At 39.5% G+C, this 20,897-nt stretch overlaps 1 protein-coding gene across 1 annotated transcript in view; it reads left to right on the top strand.

Moving 5' to 3' along the window:
* Positions 1-20,897, top strand: part of LOC139375691 (KH domain-containing, RNA-binding, signal transduction-associated protein 2-like) — a 117,741-nt gene that overhangs the window by 67,427 nt on the left and 29,417 nt on the right. The window contains exons 4-5 of the mRNA XM_071117500.1: positions 11,018-11,164; positions 20,466-20,596. Of these exons, the coding sequence (XP_070973601.1) occupies positions 11,018-11,164; positions 20,466-20,596 (278 nt within the window). The remainder of the gene's footprint in view (positions 1-11,017; positions 11,165-20,465; positions 20,597-20,897) is intronic.

A 20,897-nucleotide genomic window follows, 5' to 3' on the forward strand; every position in this document is an offset into this window, starting at 1 on the left:
GGATATAACCGAGGGGACAGCGGGTTATGATTCAACCCACACATCACTAGTGCCTGGATCCATATTGGATCTAATATCCCTAGCGAATCTATGTTGATCATCTGTTGTTGTCTGCTTGATTAATAGCAGGATCTTGATAGATTTAACAGAGAAAGCATCAAGGTAATGAGTTCATGTTTTCATATGTCTTTGTGCCTCGTAGTCTACTGTGGCAATTAAGTAGGATAGACTATTGTGCAGCACCCAACACTCTTCCTATTAATTACTCTGGATATAATGACAACACATTACATAGCCTAGTGGTCTTATTGGTAATGATATAACATGACAAATACCTTTTGTTTTCCATGTCACACATGCAATTTTAAACAATACTACAAAGGGCTTGAAATAGATTACTTGGTCTTGAATTTGAAGCTCAGAAATTCAAGTACTGGAATAGGCCTACCTTGAAAATCTAATATTTCCTACATTTGGTACTTGAAAAGTTATTGTAATTATTGCAACCAATTTATAAGTTCTCCTGCTCCCTTATAATTATCCGTGATTTCATTTTTGATCTGTTTTTGTGAGAGATGTGTCCACTTTAGTTTGTTTCTGGCGTTTTGCTACTCTGTTGCAGTGAATCCACATGCGGTTATTACGAAGAAGACATCTGTCGGCTTCAACTTGGCTTTCCATACAAATCCTTCCATTAAAAAAAGGAACATGGTTTTTGCTCACTTTCTCATTATAAAAACAGTGATGGTGAGATTCAAATAGTGAGATTAATGCTGTCGCTATTCATAGCTTTATTATGTGTGCCTGTGTCAGCCACATAGGGTACAGAAAAATCTGCATCCATCCAATCTATTTAGTCAGACAATGTTCACATTATTCTCTCATATTGTAGAATGTAATAATAATTTGAAAATCAACGCATTGGCAAAGCCCAAAAAAATGCACCATTCTTAAAGTGATACAGGTCTTCTTTTGACACTTGTTGCATGCTTTTTGAGGTGGAAGGGTTTTATATTAGGCTCTTTATCTACAATTATATAAATGACACAATTGTATAACATTGGGGTCCTTGAAAAGCACAATTAAGTGCTTGAAAAAGTCCTTGAAAATCCTTGAATTTGACTTGTCAATGTCTGTACGAACCCTGCTGAAAGGATGTTGTTGTAGAGGTGGAATTATGGGCCAGTTTGCAATGTTCACTTTTATTCCTCTAAGTACGTGGAACTATGTGGAACTGCATGAAAATCCTTTTATATTTGATTCAAACCATTTTGAAATGTTGATGCCAATGTCACACATTGGCCCCATTATTTATAGAAAGACCCAAATCTGCAACATCCTGCAGATACATAATCTCGTTTTTTTTCACTGGGGTAAATACCACTTACTGGGATGATAGTGTGTGTCCCTGCAGTATCTACAGTATCTACTGTATCTCTATTTCTAGTACTTCTCTGGTAACATGAGACAAGCATATGCTAATTCTAAAGGGAGGAAATCAAAACAGCATGACAATGTAGCCTATCTCAAAACCTATGGGCAGCCACACAAACAGCTATTCAGGCTTTGTGCTAATAATAATGACTACCCGCCAGGGGATTCTAGGGTGTCTTGTTTGGTTTTGACGAATATTCTGCAATGAAAGACATTTTTAATTCCAAACAAGTTACATTATTTATGCTGAAAGTCTTAGGGAAGCATTTTGAAATGCTACTCTCCGAGGCTGACTAATTGGATGTGTGTGGCGTAGATATTTAGAGGTCAGCTGTCGGCCCACATGTTATATCTACAGTGTAAGTCGGAAGTTTACATACACTTAGGTTGGAGTCATTAAACTCATTTTTCAACCACTCCACAACTTTCTTGTTAACAAACTATAGTTTTGGCAAGTCGGTTAGGACATCTACTTTGTGCATGACACAGGTAATTTTTCCAACAATTGTTTACAGACAGATTATTTCACTTGGATGACAGATTATTTCACTTGGATGTATTTCCAGGGCTACCTTCAAACTCAGTGCCTCCTTGACATCATAGGAAAATAAAAATAAATCAGCCAAGACCTAAGAAAAAAATTGTAGACCTCCACAAGTCTGGTTCATCCTTGGGAGCAATTTCCAAATGCCTGAAGGTACCACCTTCATCTTTACAAACAATATGAACCAAGTATAAACACCATGGAACCACACAGCCTTCATACCGCTCAGGAAGGAGACGCGTTCTGTCTCCTAGAGATGAGCGTACTTTGGTGCGAAAAGTGGGGAGGGGTTGATACATATTTTTTGTAAGGGAAAATCAACACTGACATTTCAAATTGGAAAAATGAAACTTCAGAACCCTTTTCATACCCCTTTCATACCTCAAATACACTTCAAGTTCTCCTGCAACAGGTTCATCAAATTTAGATCCTGCATCTGCATTTTCTTTATGTCATACTTTCCAATAAACTCCTCTCTCCTTTCAATGATTGCTTATAATGGTAGGACAAGCATTTTCTATAATGAGCGAACAATAAAAAGTGTGTTCAGATCAAGAGCTCAATTAATTTGTTATTTAAGTTCATTGTTTTAGATTATGCATTGCACTTTCTTGTTTCCCAAGGTAAGCCACCTTTTTCAGATGTTTAATACCTTCCAACTAAAGTGAAACTCTTGAGTATTGTGTAAGGACGTGATTCCAGTGTTTCATAACTAGTCCTACAAGTAGTCACAGTGCCAGCTGGGAATACTGAACGAAAGGGGTCTCTGGCAAGTGGTACTTGGGTAGCTACAACTGAAACTGGATCATATAAGATTCTTTTGAACTAAGAAAAAATAGTGTTTCACTCTATTGGTATGTGTTTCTATGAGCACAGTATAGTACAGTAGGCAACATCAAATGTACTTCTCTGCATTCCTCAGAAACGTATGGCTTTTTCTGATAAATAAAATCCCTGGCTGTCAGATGAGAACTTCCAATAGGATTTCCACAGTACCTAAGATATACTTTGACACTATGTTTGACTGAATGTTTGTCATATCAGTGCTACTGTATGCACCAGTTTCATTTTAATTACACTCTTTTATGGTGCCATAATTGTAGCTATTAACCTAGCTGTCAATTGTTAATTTTTGTAAATAACTTGTGGAAGTTGATTATTTTGTAATCAAAATAATTGTGCAATTGTATTTATTAAGCGGTGTATTTAATCAGTTTTAATAGTTACTTTAATTAGCTAGATTCATTTGTTACATTTCGAAAATGTTAGAGGGTTGTCTTTTTATTTTGCTCATCCCTGTAATGTTGCATATCAGATCACCAGTTATCCATGTCATACAGTCATATTTGTTTGTGCCGTTGTCTACCGACAGTGCCTTGCAATATTATTCACCCCCCTTGGCATTTTTCCTATTTTGTTGCATTACAACTTGTAATTTAAATAGATTTTTATTTGGATTTCATGTAATGAACAAACACAAAATAGTCCAAATTGATGAAGTGAAATGAAAAAAATAACTTGTCTAAAAAATGTACAAAAAATAAATACCTGAAAAGTGGTGCCTGCATATGTATTCACCCCCTTTGCTATGAAGCCCCTAAATAAGATCTGGTGCAACCAATTACCTTCAGAAGTCACATAATTAGTTCAAATAAGTCCACCTGTGTGCAATCTAAGTGTCACATGATCTGTCACATGATCTCAGGATATATACACCTGTTCTGAAAGGCCCCAGAGTCTGCAACACTACTAAGCAAGGGGCACCACCAAGCAAGCAGCACCATGAAGACCAAGGAGCTCTCCAAACAGGCCAGGGACAAAGTTGTGGCGAAGTACAGATCAGGGTTCGGTTAAAATAAATATCCAAAACGTTGAACATCCCACGGAGCACCATTAAATCCATTATAAAAAAATGTAAAGAATATGGCACCACAACAAACCTGCAAGAGAGGGCCGTCCACCAAAACTCACGGACCAGGCAAGGAGGGCATTAATCAGAGAGGCAACAAAGAGACTGAAGATAACCCTGAAGGAGCTGCAAAGCTCCACAGCGGAGATTGGATTATCTGTCAATAGGATTTCTAAGCCGTACACTCCACAGAGCTGGACTTACAGAAGAGTGGTCAGAAAAAAGCCATTGCTTAAAGAAAAAATAAGCAAAAATGTTTGGTGTTTGCCAAAAGGCATGTAGGAGACTCCCCAAACATATGGAAGAAGGTACTCTGGTTAGATGAGGCAAACATTTAGCTTTTTCGTCATCAAGGAAAATGCTATGTCTGGCGCAAACTCAACACCTCTCATCACCCAGAGAACACGATCACCACAGTGAAGCGTGGTGGCAGCATCATGCTGTGGTTATGTTTATTATCAGCAAGGACTGGGAAACTGGTCAAAATTGAAGGAATGATGGATGGCTCTAATTACAGGGAAATTCTTGAGGGAAACCTGTTTCAGTCTTCAAGAGATTTGACTGGGACGGAGGTTCACCTTCCAGCAGTACAATGACCCTAAACATATTGCTAAAGCAATATTCGAATGGTTTAAGGGGAAACATTTAAATGTCTTGGAATGGCCTAGTCAAAGCCCAGACCTCAATTCAATTGAGAATCTGTGGTATGACTTAAAGATTTCTGTACACCAGCGGAACCCATCCAACTTGAAGGAGCTGGAGCAGTTTTGCCTTGAAGAACATTAAAAAAATCAAGTTTTCATTTTTTTTCTTTTTTTTCTTGTTTCATGTTTCATGTTGTGTAAATCAAATGATACCAACCCCTCAAAAATCTATTTTAATTCCGGGTTTTAAGACAACAAAATAGGAAACATACCATGGGGGTGAATACTTTTGCAAGCCACTGTATGAGACCTATTCATTTTTGCCTTCAACTATCTTCAACTTCAGCTGCACTCAAGACCATTCATATCCGTAAAGTCAAGTTTTAAAAGCTTGTCCTGAAAACTTGTAATTTCGACATTTCTAAAAGGATTCTGCTGTACTCATATTGAACCATTTAAAAAAAAACTTGACATTCATGTTGAGACAGGCCCCGGCTTTAAAAACAGAGCATTTTGCTCGTCGGATTGTCATAAAAGGAAAAGCTTTCAGATAAAATACAGAAAAATGTCACCCAGTTCTTCCTCACGAGATGAATCACCTGAAAGGCTTTCAATTGTCTGTTTGAGCACAGACCTAGACCAACCACTTACAGAAAGACACATATTGACTTGATTACTGTACTTTGAACAAACAATGACCAATCTGAGAAAGGAGGTAGAATTTCGAACCATCCAGCATCCATTCTAATTAAATTCCCTTTCCTTGTAAATACTATTTAATTCAATTCAAAATACAGGTCAGTCTTTGAATTCAGAGATACAGTAATTAAATTCCTCTCAATTCCAATGTTAGGTACATTCCCAAAAAGTAATGCTCAATTCAATATTTCCCCCCAAAATTTCACAAATTCCAATTTGATTGCAATTCATTCAGGCTTTCAGGCTTATTATGTCACTGATCAGGCAGCTTACTGTAACATTAGAAATATGAGTTACATGATTTAAAACAAATCCTGCAGTCCATGTTTGATACTAAATGCATTAATTGTATTAATTGGGAAGTGTACGAATATTGAATTCCAAAGATGAAAGTTTTTACAATTTAAATTCAAACAGTCCAAACAGTAAATTCCAATTCCATAACTTGAAGATTTAATTTAATTTGAATACAAACAATGTAAATGCTCCACCTCATGAGTGAATTCTAGAATTGAATTGGAACTTAAAATTAATTTGGAATTGACCCCAACCCTGCTGTCCATTTTAGTTGGAAATATAAAGATTTTTCAGTGCCAATTGCCATTGTTGTTAGATGTACAGGTGAAGTCGGAAGTTAACATACACCTTAGCCAAATACATTTAAACGCAGGTTTTCACAATTAATGACATTTAATCATAGTAAAAATCCCCAGACAGGTCAGTTAGGATGACCACTTTATTTTAAGAATATTTAATGTCAGAATAATAGTAGAGAAAATTATTTATTTCAGCTTGTATTTCTTTCATCACATTCCCAGTGGGTCAGAAGTTTACATACACTCAATTAGTATTTGGTAGCATTGCCTTTAAATTGTTTAACTTGGGTCAAATGCTTCAGATAGCCTTCCACAAGCTTTCCACAATAAGTTGTGTGAATTTTGACCCATTCCTCCTGACAGAGCTGGTGTAACTGAGTCAGGTTTGCAGGCCTCCTTGCTCACACGCTTTTTCAGGTCTGCCCGCACATTTTCTAAAGGATTGAGGTTAGGGCTTTGTGATTGCCACTCCAATATCCTGACTTTGTTGTCCTTAAGCCATTTTGCCACAATTTTGGAAGTATGCTTGGGGTCATTGTCCATTTGGAGACCCATTTGCAACCAAGCTATATCAATATATCCACATAATTTTCATACCTCATGATGCCATCTATTTTGTGAAGTGCACCAGTCGCTCCTGCAGCAAAGCACCCCCACAACAATATGCTGCCACCCCCGTGCTTCACGGTTGGGATCTTTGTGTATGTAAACTTCTGACCCACTGGAATTGGGATACAGTGAATTATAAGTGACATAATCTGTTTGTAAACAATTTCGGGTAAAATGACTTGTGTCATGCACAAAGTAGATGTCCTAACGGACTTGCCAAACTATAGTTTGTTAACAAGAAATTTGTGGAGTGGTTGAAAAACGAGTTTAATGACTCCAACCTAAGTGTATGTAAACTTCTGATATTAACTGTATGTTCTTTGCACATGATCTGTGGTGAAATAGTGTGTTATAGTGTTTTCAGATAGGCCTTTAGAGTCATTATTCTTTCCCATATGTGCTCTACCTGTGTAGAATACAGATCATTTCAGGAGTTTATTATGTCATTGCCAACCCTACAGCTCTATATTGATATTCTTTCTCATTAATGATAAGTTTGCCCCACTGACTTAGCAGTAGAGACCTTCCCTTCAAGGAGGCTATGGGTTTCAAAACTATTGTGATTGCTCAAGTACATCCTCCACCTTGGAGCCAAATGAGGTTGTCTATACCGTGTAACATATAGCCTGTCATGTTGTACGGTCTGGAGAAGAGGGCTGATGTGATAAGAGGAGTGTACCACACCACTAATCAAGCATCTGGGAGAATCCCTCACATCAAAGCATCTCCAGTGTTTGAATGTGTGCCAGAGCCCAATGTAATAAACATAAGAAGGTAATGCTGGCTGTCATAATTACCGGCTTTCTGAATTTTTTTGTATTGGCGACCTTCAGCAATCAGGCCACTTTGGAAATCTTACCTGGTGTGTTTGCAATGTTGCATTTAATTGATTGACATTTGTTTTCTGAGTTAAAACCGAAAAATCAGTAACATGAAAATGGCCTGTTTTTTTTTTTTTAAATAGAAAAATAGAAAAACTACCTGTTTTTTGTATATAAATAACAATCTTGATATTTACATTTTCACATGTGCGTGGTTTTAAATGTGGAATGCCTGTCATTGGCCAAATGCACCGCCTTCCTGTCCCTTCAAAATATAAGTTTATCCTTCTAACTTCATTCTATTAATCTACTATCAATTTGGTAATCTATTAATAGCTATTAATTAATATATTAATGTCAACATAACATGATATTTCTCTATTTCTATTAAGATTCAAGATTATAAGAGAGGGATTGATGGGTTGTGACATGGTGAGAGCTCCACCTTACCCTCTGATAGGCTTGGTGGAATTTTGTTCATATTGCTATATTGCAATCCTCTCAGATCTCCACAAGTGTCTAGGGTGTTGGTTGTGTCGAACAGGGCCTGGGTATCACAGCTACTCACTCACTCAGAGTCCCAAAAAAATGACTAGCTGTCAAATCTTTGCTTCCTCTGTTCTTATTTCTTATGGAAGTCGCTTTGGATAAAAGTGTCTGCTAAATGGCTTATATTATTATTTTATTCAATTCATTCCTCACCTTCCTCCCAAAACACATTTGTGTAGAGGATTTAAGGTTCCTCACCTCGTGCCTCCTCCTCCAATGTACTTTGAAAGGGAGGTGAGGAAAAAAGGACAGAGGAAGCAAGGATTTGACAGCTAGTGGGTGGGTGGGTAAAATGCTATATAACCATAAAGAAAGCATGGTGATACAAAAGTCTGACTGCCTTTCTTTTTAAAGTTGTGTGTGTGTGTGTGTGTGTGTGTGTGTGTGTGTGTGTGTATATGTCTGCCATTTGAAAGCTTTAAATACCAAAAGGGTTCAAATAGACTCCAGGGTTAATTGCTGCTCATTACTGCCATCTAGTGGAATTAAAGATGCTGCCACATACAATTCAATTGAATTAAATAGGTTTTTTTCTGAAACGTTGATACGTACCCCCAGGACTGTTGTTTATATCCGTGAAAGCACATCTCTGATTGTCAATACTGATTAGTTTTAGGTCTGCATAATATACAGTGTCATATATAGTTCCATGATATGCCCTATACTAAAATGTTATACACATTTTGGAATAAAAAAACATAAGCTGGTGCACACCCAGAAAAATGATTTTGTGTGGAGGAGCTGACAAGGTACAAATCTGTGGTTCTGCCCCTGAACAGGCAGTTAACCCACTGTTCCTAGGCCGTCATTGAAAATAAGAATTTGTTCTTAACTGACTTGCCTAGTTAAATAAAGGTTAAAAAAAAGGTGAATAAAGTATGAAAATAAAGAGTTTGGACACAACAATTCAATATAAAAGAGAAATAATCTCCACAATATATTTTTTTATGGGCCTTTTCCTGTAATAATGACTCAATCAGGGACCGGTCCTCAGTGCTGAAATAGAGTCAGCATCTGCTGATGACATGAACAAGGGGAACCTGATCAGTAATCCTAGATCAGCAATGCTACTCTGAAACACTTGGTGAATACAGACCTAGATCTTCCCTACATTTTAGGTGTGTGAGCACGTATGTGGCAGGCAGGAGAAGGGTGCAGGGAGAGGAGTGCACTGCAGATGTGTGTGTATGTGTGTGTGCTGGCCTGGTCAGTCATGAGTATGTCGTCTCTCTGTAGCCTCAGGCCTTTTGCTCTTAATCTGAATCTCTCAGCCTGCTTTTGCCTCTTCATTGTCACTCTGTTGAATGATGTAATTCTCTGACTCCTCCATTGACCTCCTATTCTGAGCCCTCAACAGACAGAATAGCGAACCCAGCAGAGCCACAGTACCCCGATTTTCTGAAATCGCATTGTTAATATGAGCATCGTAGACTATGATTAACAAGGGAGCTAGGGTATATCAGTTATCTAACCATTTACAGTAACAGCAGTTCATTAATAGGTTGATAAACATGGTCATTGTTGTGATCTTATCTTAAATATAAAATGGAGAAATATCACAATCTTGTAATTAAGAGACTAATTGATAGCTTTTAATAGATTGCCTGATAGATAGTAGATACATAGAATGAGGTGAACAACTATTTTGAAGGCACAGGAAGTGTTGCCTGTGCATTTGGCCAATGACAAGCATTCCACCAGTGGAGGCTGCTGAGGGGAGGACAGGCTCATAATAATAGCTGGAATGGAGGGAATGGAATGGTATCAAACACATCAAACGTGGTTTCCATTCACTCCATTCCAGCCATTATTATGAGCCGTCCTCCACTCAGTAGCCTCCAACGCTTTCCACATTTAACCCCACCCCCTTGTGAAAATCTAAATATGACATTTGTTTTTGTTGTTGCTTTGTTTATATCCAAGAAATGAGAACATAAAACAAGCAATTTCTCATTATTATTAATAATGGTAAGGGAATAATTAGACATTTTATTTTGTAAAGTTGTTTCTTGCATCAAACACAACATTTTCACTCACCTCATGGATAAACAGGTTAATGTTGTCACGGGATTCTTCTGTCAAAGGAGAGGAGGACCAAAATGCAGCGTGGTTGAAATTCATGTTGTTTTTAATAAGAAAACTATACATGAATAAACTACAAAAACAACAGTGTAAACCCGAAACAGTCCCGTGTGGAACAAACACTGACACATGAGACAATCACCCACAAAAACCCAACCCCAAACAGGCTACCTAAATATGGTTCCCAATCAGAGACAATGACTAACACCTGCCTCTGATTGAGAACCATATCAGGCCAAACATAGAAATAGACAAACTAGACATGTAACATAGAATGCCCACTCAGATCACACCCTGACCAAACAAAACATAGAAACATACAAAACAAACTATGTTCAGGGTGTGACAAATGTCAAGCCCTGCATGTCTTTTTCAGAAGTTTTACATTGAACATTGGCTGCTACTGTAGGCTGAATGATAGTACAGCTATTCCCATGTTAAAATGTTATGGGATGCATTTTCTCCAATGTTTTTGATGGTAGGCCACTCTGGTAGGCCTACATTATGATCAAATAGCCACAGGGCCTAAAACTGTAACTTAAAGTGGATAAAGCCTCAGTGTTAACAGTAAATGTGCGCCGGAAGTTGCACAGAGTTTTCACGATGTTCAAGTTTGCTCTTTGTTGATATCCAAGAAATGAGAACATAAAACAAGCAATTTCTCATTATTATTATTATTCCTTTTTTATTAACTGTCTGTTTTCACATTGCCGATTGCTCCGTTTTAGCTCAGAAAACAATTGGTCAAAAAGTACATGGACCGTTAACACATAATTCAAGTTTGTAGTATCTTGTTTATAATGTAAACCAAAACCTTCAATATGATTGAGCCACAGCTTCATGGTGTAAATCCCAGTGGGTGGTTCCAGCCTGACAGGCTGGCTGGCATGCAACAGGGACGTCTCACTCCCAACTTCCCCAATGCTTGAGGGAGGAAGTCAAGACATGCTGATGAGATTTCATTTATTAATAGGCAGCTGTGGGCAACAAATTCATTCTTGTTAACCCTTCATGCTTCACTTGATATATCCATCATACCAACTGTACTGTGTGATATCACTTTCACTTTCTTCTTTCAGGCCCGACAATAATACTTGACCTGATTTTTTTCCTTCTCTTTTTCTCCTCAGGAAGAAGAGTTGAGGAAAAGTGGAGAGGCCAAGTATGCCCATTTGAGTAACGATCTCCACGTTTTAATTGAAGCCTTCGCTCCTCCCGGAGAGGCCTATTCCCGCATGAGCCATGCCTTGGAGGAGATTAAGAAATTCCTAGTTCCAGTAAGTTCGTTTAAACCATTTCATTTACTCTAATTGTACATTGAGATGGGTCGGTGCACCTCTGCTCTCGTGGAATCCTCTACCGGGTCTTATTTGCACTTTCAGATGTAATTGAAAGTTGCTACAAGGTTAAGCAAGTGATTAAAACAGCTCCAGACAGACTGATTGAATGTTGGAAGGTCGACACTGACACATTTTGTTACAACCCCAACTGACATCTCTCAAGAATGACAATGTAGTACATTTTTCACATAACTTACAATATTTTCTGGATGGTTACTATATTACATTTTCTATATTACAATTTCCTCTGTACCCCCCCCCCCCCTCCATCTACCTAACGAGTGAGTTAATGTATTCCACAATTAACAAGTGTGGTATAGAGCAACCTGCAAGGCTCTGCCGACTTTGAGCCTACAGCAGTTAGCAGTAATTAATGTGCATACTGTATAGGCATGCTGAGACTGAGCTGTAAATATGAATAAAGCTTTGCAGCGTCTGCCAGTCCCTCAGGTAGAGAAGCTGGATGAGTCTCCTCACGGCATTCCGTGTGCCTCCCCCTTCCTGCCGTAGGTTTTACATCACAGAGTATATGCTTAGCTGGATGTGTTTCAGCTTCGGCAGCTGCACTGATCAGGTCAAAGTACCCCCCCAGCCCAGTCAAGACTATATTTCAATTCTCCATTATGTTCATAATGGCCACCCGACTAGAATTGCAAGTAGAAGGACACTTGTGTCTACCCCTGAACAATGTTCCCTCTAAGCTGCAATGCAGAATTAATATCAGCCTGGGCAGAGAAGCACGAGATTGAACTTCATTCAACTTTTTAGAGTTTTCCCCGTTAGTTAATACTATCAATGGTTCCCTTTACAGTGGGATTTGTGATCAAATCAATGCAATATTAGCCACTTTCAGTGCAACATAGCGAAACAAAACGAACTACGCAATACTTAGTATGCAAAACCATGCACAAATTTTGCTATAGGCAAAACGCATCAGAGTAGGATTCTATTGCGTTGGCAGGCACGACTCAGGCCCATACGCCATAATCAATCAGAGTTGCAGTAGGCCTATATGTAGCCTGGATCTGTGCCATTCACTTTGAACTGATATCCAATTGCGATCCAATTACAATCTTGTCTCATTGCTGCAACTCCCCAACGGGCTCAGGCGAGGCGAAGGTCGAGTCATGCTCTGAAACATGACCCGCCAAAACGAGCAATTTAACACCCGTTCACGTAATCCGGAAGCTGCATGTAGGAAACACTGTTCAACTGACAACCGCTGTCAGCCTGCAGGCGCCCGGCCTGCCACAAGGAGTCGCTAGAGCACAATGCGCCAAGTAAAGCCCCCCAGGTCAAACCCTCCCCTAACCCGGACAACGCTGGGCCAATTGTGCACCGCCCTATGGCCGGTTGTGACACAGCCTGGAATCGAACCCTGTAGTGACGCCTCAAGTACTGCCATACAGTGCCTTAGACCGCAAACGTGCATTTCTAGACATGTTTGAAAAGTTACTCAGGTGAAAACCTTTTTTTTGTCTTAAAGGGGCAGTGTTGTATTTTGGGACAGGCTTGATAAGATAAGTATAGGCAGAGGGTAGCATATTTTGTCTGATTCTCTGTAATAATGGTAAGGGAATAATTATAATTATTATTATAATTAGACATTTTATTTTGTAAAGTTGTTTCTTGCATCAAACAACACTACATTTTCAGTCACCTCATGGATAAACAAGTTAATGTTGTCACGGGATTCTTCTGTCAAAGGAGAGGAGGACCAAAATGCAGCGTGGTTGAAATTCATGTTGTTTTTAATAAGAAAACTATACATGAATAAACTACAAAAACAACAACCGTGTCAACCCGAAACAGTCCCGTGTGGAACAAACACTGACACAGGAGACAATCACCCACAAAACCCAACACCAAACAGGCTACCTAAATATGGTTCCCAATCAGAGACAATGACTAACACCTGCCTCTGATTGAGAACCATATCAGGCCAAACATAGAAATAGACAAACTAGACATGTAACATAGAATGCCCACTCAGATCACACCCTGACCAAACAAAACATAGAAACATACAAAACAAACTATGTGCAGGGTGTGACAAATGTCAAGCCCTGCATGTCTTTTTCAGAAGTTTTACATTGAACATTGGCTGCTACTGTAGGCTGAATGATAGTACAGCTATTCCCATGTTAAAATGTTATGGGATGCATTTTCTCCAATGTTTTTGATGGTAGGCCACTCTGGTAGGCCTACATTATGATCAAATAGCCACAAGGCCTAAAACTGTAACTTAAAGTGGATAAAGCCTCAGTGTTAACAGTAAACGTGCGCCGGAAGTTGCACAGAGTTTTCACGATGTTCAAGTTTGCTCTCAGCAGACCTGAAATTTGCTCAGTGCCGAAAAGAAAATTGAGGGAACATTGCACCTGAAATATTACAGCTTTGGCTAGGCTAGAATGAAAATATATTTGGGGGATGTATTTTTTCCTAGTCTTTTATCTCCTACATAGAGACTTGCAGTCATACAAGGTTCCAGAGCCTGATGATTAACTCACCTAAATGCAACCTGGTTGGAGGAGGAGGATTTTTTTGTTCAAATGATGTATGGAGGACCAAAGTAGCCAATCCAACAATTGGCATTTTCCTTGGCATGCCCACCCATCCTGTTATTCTCTGTATTCATCTGGCAGGTTAGAATCAATGGACTTCTTCCAAAACTTGCCTTGCAAGCAAACAAAATGTCATGGTAGTCAGACAATGTGTCGTCTGGTCCAGAGGGTTTTCCCCAATAGGGGCATGCGACATCTGTGAAAAGACCATTCACTGTGTGTGAGGAGTTGGGACTTGGACCTCAGCTGTAGATCTCTGCAGTTCATCCAGAGTGATCATGGGCATCTTGGCTGCATCTCTGATCAGTCTTCTCCTTGTATGAGCTGAAAGTTTAGAGGGACGGCCAGGTCTTGGTAGATTTGCAGTGGTCTGATACTCCTTCCCTTTCAATATTATCACTTGCACAGTGCTCCTTGGGATGTTTAAAGCTTGGGAAATCTTTTTGTATCCAAACCCGGCTTTAAACTTCTTCACAACAGTATCTCGGACCTGCCTGGTGTGTTCCTTGTTCTTCATGATGCTCTCTGCGCTTTTAACGGACCTCTGAGACTATCACAGTGCAGGTGCATTTATACGGAGACTTGATTACACACAGGTGGATTGTATTTATCATCATTAGTCATTTAGGTCAACATTGGATCATTCAGAGATCCTCACTGAACTTCTGGAGAGAGTTTGCTGCACTGAAAGTAAAGGGGCTGAATAATTTTGCACGCCCAATTTTTCAGTTTTTGATTTGTTAAAAAAGTTTGAAATATCCAATAAATGTCGTTCCACTTCATGATTGTGTCCCACTTGTTGTTGATTCTTCACAAAAAAATACAGTTTTATATCTTTATGTTTGAAGCCTGAAATGTGGCAAAAGGTCGCCAAGTTCAAGGGGGCCGAATACTTTCGCAAGGCACTGTACTTCCCCCTGGTACCAGGAGAGTAGTGATTCACATACTGCCCCCTAGTACCAGGAGAGTAGTGATTCATGCAGCACAATATATAGCATTAAAATATACTGAACAAAAACATAAACGCAACAATTTCAATTTTACATAATTTTATAGTACATATACGAAAATCAGAAAATTCAAATAACTGCATTAGGCCCTAATCTAGGGTCGCAGCCATGGGTGGGCTTGGGAGGGCATAAACCCACCCACTGGGAGCCTGGCCCAGCCAATCAGAATTAATCCCCCCCCACAAACGGGCTTTATTACAGATGGAAATACTCCTCGGTTCAATCAGCTCTCCGGGTGGCTGGTCTCAGACGATCCCACAGGTGAATAAGCCGGTGTGGAGGTCCTGGACATAGTTCCAAATCATCTAAACGACGTTGGAGGAGGCTTAAGGTAGATAAATGGACATTAAATTCTCTGGCAACAGCTCTGGTGGACATTCCTGCAGTCAGCATGCCAATTGCATGCTCCCTCAAAACTTCAGACATCTGTGGCATTGTGTTGTGACAAAACTGCACATTTTAGTGTCCTTTAATTGTCACCAACACAAGGTGCACCTGTGTACAGATCATGCTGTTTAATCAGCTTCTTGATATGCCACACCTGTCAGGTGGATGGATTATCTTGGCAAAGGAGAAATACTCACAAACAGGGATTTAAACACATTTGTGCACAAAATGAAAGAAATCAGCTTTTTGTGTGTATGGAACATTTCTGGGATCTTTAATTTCAACTCATGAAACATTGGACCAACACTTTACATGTTGCGTTTATATTTCTGTTCAGCATAGCAGGTGTATCTGCACTGTCTCAGTCATCAACAGTATGGACCACAGAAGAGTTGTTAGGGAGGTGACTGGCAGTAGAGATGCTCTCGCTGGTTAACAGGGTGCTGTACACCACAACCCACCAACCCCCAATGTAAGAATGCTGAAATACTGGATTTCACTGCAATGTCTGATTCCCCTTCGTTTATACTGTAATATTACCCCCACTATTAGCTAAAAGTGAAATAATGGATGAAAAATTTTCTGAATGTTTTTAAATTATATTGTTTTATCAGTTATTTTGGTTGTCATATTATAGTGGGGAATTGAGCCTCTTTTTTCTGCCAGTGTTTCATTATCTTCTCTGGAAATATTCTTACAACCGGAGCTTAATCACAGTGTTTTCTCCAAGTTGTCGCCTCCTGGTACAGTTGAAAGCATTTTGCCACCAGTTTTCATTTGGAGGCTAATTAGCCTGACCATCCAACAGCCTCTATAGTGATCCCATCAGGCTAGCCATTACATCTATTCATCGCCAAAGATATTTCTTTCCTGAACCACTTTAACCCCATCAAGCGTTTGCTATGTGCAAACTGGTGCAAATGCAATACAATTATTTAACTTGAAGCTATTCAAGACATTGCTTGCTGTTTTGCAGAGCAAAACAGACTTTGAATTGACTTCATTCACTCGCTAGAATACCGCCATTTCGATTACGTCTGTTTGTACACAAGTCACTGTCAATCAGGTAATGCAAACATTTTACATGCAATGTATCACTGTTTAAAAGGAAAGACATGAATGAGTAAATCTCATTGACATCGCAAACTTGGTCTGTGGGACGATGTTAGCGTTTCCTTTTCAGTGTTCATAAGTGAACATGTCCATAAGTGATCTGAATTCTGTGCAGTCTCTCTGCTGTGTGCTCTGTTGTACACCCACCGACTAAATAGAATACCATACCACCACCACAGGGCTCCTTTCCATACCACCACCACCACAGGGCTCCTTTCCATACCACCACCACAGGGCTCCTGTCCATACCACCACCACCACAGGGCTTTTTTTTCCATACCATCAGAATGAATAAATACATCATACATCACTCAAGATCTGCTTTTAAATTAGCCTACAACCAGGGTAGATGGGTCTTTAGGGAGAAGGAGACAGAGCCCCTACAGAAAACCTGTCTTGTCCCAGTTGCTTTAAGTGGTAATCATTCAAGTCTGTCTATGGCATCTGTTATGCTACATTTATGCCTCAGCTGATACAAACCTGGAATATATGTATATATATGTATGTAATTATATACAGTGCCTTTGAAAAGTGTTCAGACCCATATTTTGTCATTTTCCCCCCCTCATCAATCTACACACAATACCCCATAATGACATTACAATACCCCATAATAACATTACAATACCCCATAATGACATTACAATACACCATAATGACATTACAATACCCCATAATGACATTACAATACCCCATAATGACAATGCAATACCCCATAATGACATTACAATACCCCATAATGACATTACAATACCCCATAATGACAATGCAATACCCCATAATGACAATGCAAAAACAGGTTTTTAGAAATGTTTGCTCATTTATTTTGACTATTTTCTACATTGTAGAATAATCTGAAATATCAAATTTACATAAGTATTCAGACCCTTTACTCAGTACTTTGTTGAAACACCTTTTGGAGTGATTACAGCCGCAAGTCTTCTTGGGCATGATGCTACAAGCTTGGCACACCTGTATTTGGAGAGTGTCTCCCATTCTTCTCTGCAAAACCTCTCAAGCTCTGTCAGGTTGGATGGGGAGCGTTGCTGCACAAATATTTTCAGGTCTCTCCAGAGATGTTAGATCGGGTTCAAGTCCAGGCTCTGGCTGGGCCACTCAAGGCAATTCAGAGACTGTCCCAAAGCCACACCTGCATTGTCTTGGCTGTGTGCTTAGGGTCATTGTTCTGTTGCAAGGTGAACCTTCACTCCAGTCTGAGGTCCTGAGCGCTCTGGAGCAGGTTTTCATCAAGAATCTCTCTGTACTTTGCTCCATTCATCTTTCCCTCAATCCTGACTAGTCTCCCAGTCCCTGCCGCTGAAAAACATCCCCACAGCATGATGCTGCTACCACCATGCTTCACCGTATGGATAGTGCCAGGCTTTTGGCAAACTCCAAGCGGGCTTTCATGTGCCTTTTGATGAGAAGTGGCTTCCGTCTGGCCACTCTACCATGAAGTACTGATTGGTGGAGTGCTGCAGAGATGGTTGTCCTTCTGGAATGTTCTCCCATGTCCACAGAGGAACTCCAGAGCTCTGCCAGTGACCATTGGGTTCTTGTTCACCTCCCTGACCAAGGTCATTCTCCCCCGATTGCTCAGTTTTTGCCGGCGGACAGCTCTATGAAGAGTCTTGGTGGTTCCAAACTTCTTCCATGTTTTGGTAACCTTCCCCAGATCTGTGCCTCAACACAATCCTGTCTCTGAGCTCTATGAAAGATTCCGTCGACCTCAAGGCATGGTCGAATCTACATGTAGATTCATATCTACATGTACATACTACCTCAATCAGCCCGACTAACCTGTGTCTGTACGCTACTTTTATAGCCTCGCTACTGTATACTGTTGTTATTTTTCACTGTCTTTTTACTGTTGTTTTTATTTCTTTACTTACCTATCGTTCACCTAATACCTTTTTTGCACTATTGGTTAGAGCCTGTAAGTAAGCATTTCCCTGTAAGGTCTACCTACACCTGTTGTACTCGACGCACGTGACAAATGAACTTTGATTGGATGGTTTTTGCTCGGACATGCACTGTCAAATGTGGGACCTTACATAGACAGCTGTGTGCCTTTCCAAATCATGTCATATCAATTGAATTGACCACAGGTGGACTCCAAGTTGTAAAAACATCTTAAGGATGATCAATGGAAACAGGATGCATCTGAGCTCAATTTTGAGTCTCATAGCAAAGGGTCTGAATACTTAATTAAGTAAATAATGTATTTCTGTTTTTTATTTGTAAGACATTTGCAAAAAAAATTAAGTCTGTTTTCACTTTGTCATTATATGGTATTGTGTGTAGTTTGCTAAGGCTTTTAAAAAATCAATTTTAGAACATGCCTGTAATGTAACAAAATGTGGAAAAAGTCAAGGGGTCTGAATACTTTCTCGTAGGCACTGTTATAGGGTACCTGTCCAAAGTTTTAGATACACCTACTCATTCAAAGGTTTTTCTTTATTTTTACTATTTTCTACATTGTAGAATAATAGTGAAGACATCAAAACTATGAAATAACACATATGGAATCACGTAGTAACCAAATAAGTATTAAACAAATACAAACATATTTTATATTTGAGATTCTTCAAAGTAGCCACCCTTTGCCTTGATGACAGCTTTACACACTCTTGGCATTCACTCAACCAGCTTCACCTGGAATGCTTTTCCAACAGTCTTGAAGGAGTTCCCACGTATGCTGAGCACTTGTTGGCTGCTTTTCCTTCACTCTGCAGTCCAACTCATCCCAAACCACCTCAATTGGGTTGAGGTTGGGGGATTGTGGAGGCCAGGTCATCTGATGCAGTACTCCATCACTCTCCTTCTTGGTAAAATAGCCCTTACATAACCTGGAGGTGTGTTGGGTTATTGTCCTGTTGAAAAACAAATGATAGTCCCATTAAGCGCAAACTAGATGTGATGGCGTATCGCTGCAGAATGCTGTGGTAGCCATGCTGGTTAAGTGTGTTTTATATATAAATAATATATATATATATATAAATATATATATATATACATATATATTATGAATCAACAGGGGTGGTGTGAGCAATGCCTTTTTGTACCCTTTCTTGAAGTTACAGTAGATATGAAAATAATGCACCTTAATTATCTCATGCCATATGATGAGCATAAAAGCTATATGTTTGTGGTATAAAATACATTTGTTTATGCATGATATTGTAAGTTAAATAGATCAAATGTGTGTCATCCACATCAATCGCCAGATTAAGCCAAGTAGAGGTTAAATTCTGTGCTCAATGCCACCTCTCAAATTTGTTTTAGCCAAGCTTTCTTTGCAAACAAGATGAGGATAAGTGGTTGGAAGAAATGAGGCCCATCTAAGCACGTTGACAAGATAATAAAATATCTTTGATCCAGTCTGTTATCTGGCCTGTGATTCAGATCCTTGTCATGCTCAATGATTGGCTGGGAAAAACGTACACACATACGAACACACGAATCAAGACACGAGGACAATGTTATTGCCGCTTTCAATGTGGCCTCCCAACCCTGTCTTAGTGCAACTGGAAGTTGTTTTCCCTGGTTCCTTACGTGACTCTCTGAAAATACTGGGGAGATGAAAACCCTGCAGTTTTGAAACCCAGATGCTGAGTGCCTAATAAAGTTGTTTTTACCCATTCAGCCCTTTTATATGATAATAACAACAATAATTATTATTATATATAAATATAGATCAGTGGCCCACTTGAGGGAGGAAGAACAGAAGCCGGTCATGATGTAGCTAACAAAGGCCATGGACCTTGAATGACTAGTGGGGTAGATACATTAACTTATAAGGCATTAGCTATATGTTTATGCCTCATTGAAAGTGTTACTAAATTTCCACTCCATTTTTCTGTATGGATGTGTTATGGAGAACAGTCTGGCGTTATCTTTTGAGACTGACTATATATCCTTGCTTCTCTCCTCGTCTATGTTCTAACAACTGTCAGCATACTGAGACTTGTTCCTCTACACTACTCTGACTCGAACATCCTCTAAATTAATATTCCGTGTTAAACTAAATCATGAATTTCCTGTGCATATCAGGATAATTCTTAATTTAGGAGAGCTTTGCCGCAGTTGCGAGCATCTGTTGCGGTCCTAAGACAAATGTCCTCTTTTATTTAATGTGAGGCCTGTTGTATTCTGTTCCCACAGGACTACAATGATGAGATCAGACAGGAGCAGCTGAGGGAGCTCTCCTACTTGAACGGAGGATCAGAAGACACCAGCAGAGGGAGGACTGTACGTGGGCGGGGCTTACGACTGGCTTCCACCACAAACACACGGTACGTATTTAGATTTCTATCATTTGCCAAGATGAGACATGTTGATTATGATCCGCTGGTTTGTTGGTCTCCATCCCAACTCATTAATGGTCATTGATTGGGCTTGTGTGTGTGTGTGTGTGTGTGTGTGTGTGTGTGTGTGTGTGTGTGTGTGTGTGTGTGTGTGTGTGTGTGTGTGTGTGTGTGTGTGTGTGTGTGTGTGTGTGTGTGTGTGTGGTTTTGTTTCGTATCCATGTGAACTCTAACTGCAATCATATCTTGGCTTCATTGCGTTTAATACTCATACCCCATTTGATGAATG

Source organism: Oncorhynchus clarkii, chromosome 20, assembly GCF_045791955.1.
Source record: "Oncorhynchus clarkii lewisi isolate Uvic-CL-2024 chromosome 20, UVic_Ocla_1.0, whole genome shotgun sequence".
Taxonomy (NCBI): domain Eukaryota; kingdom Metazoa; phylum Chordata; class Actinopteri; order Salmoniformes; family Salmonidae; genus Oncorhynchus; species Oncorhynchus clarkii.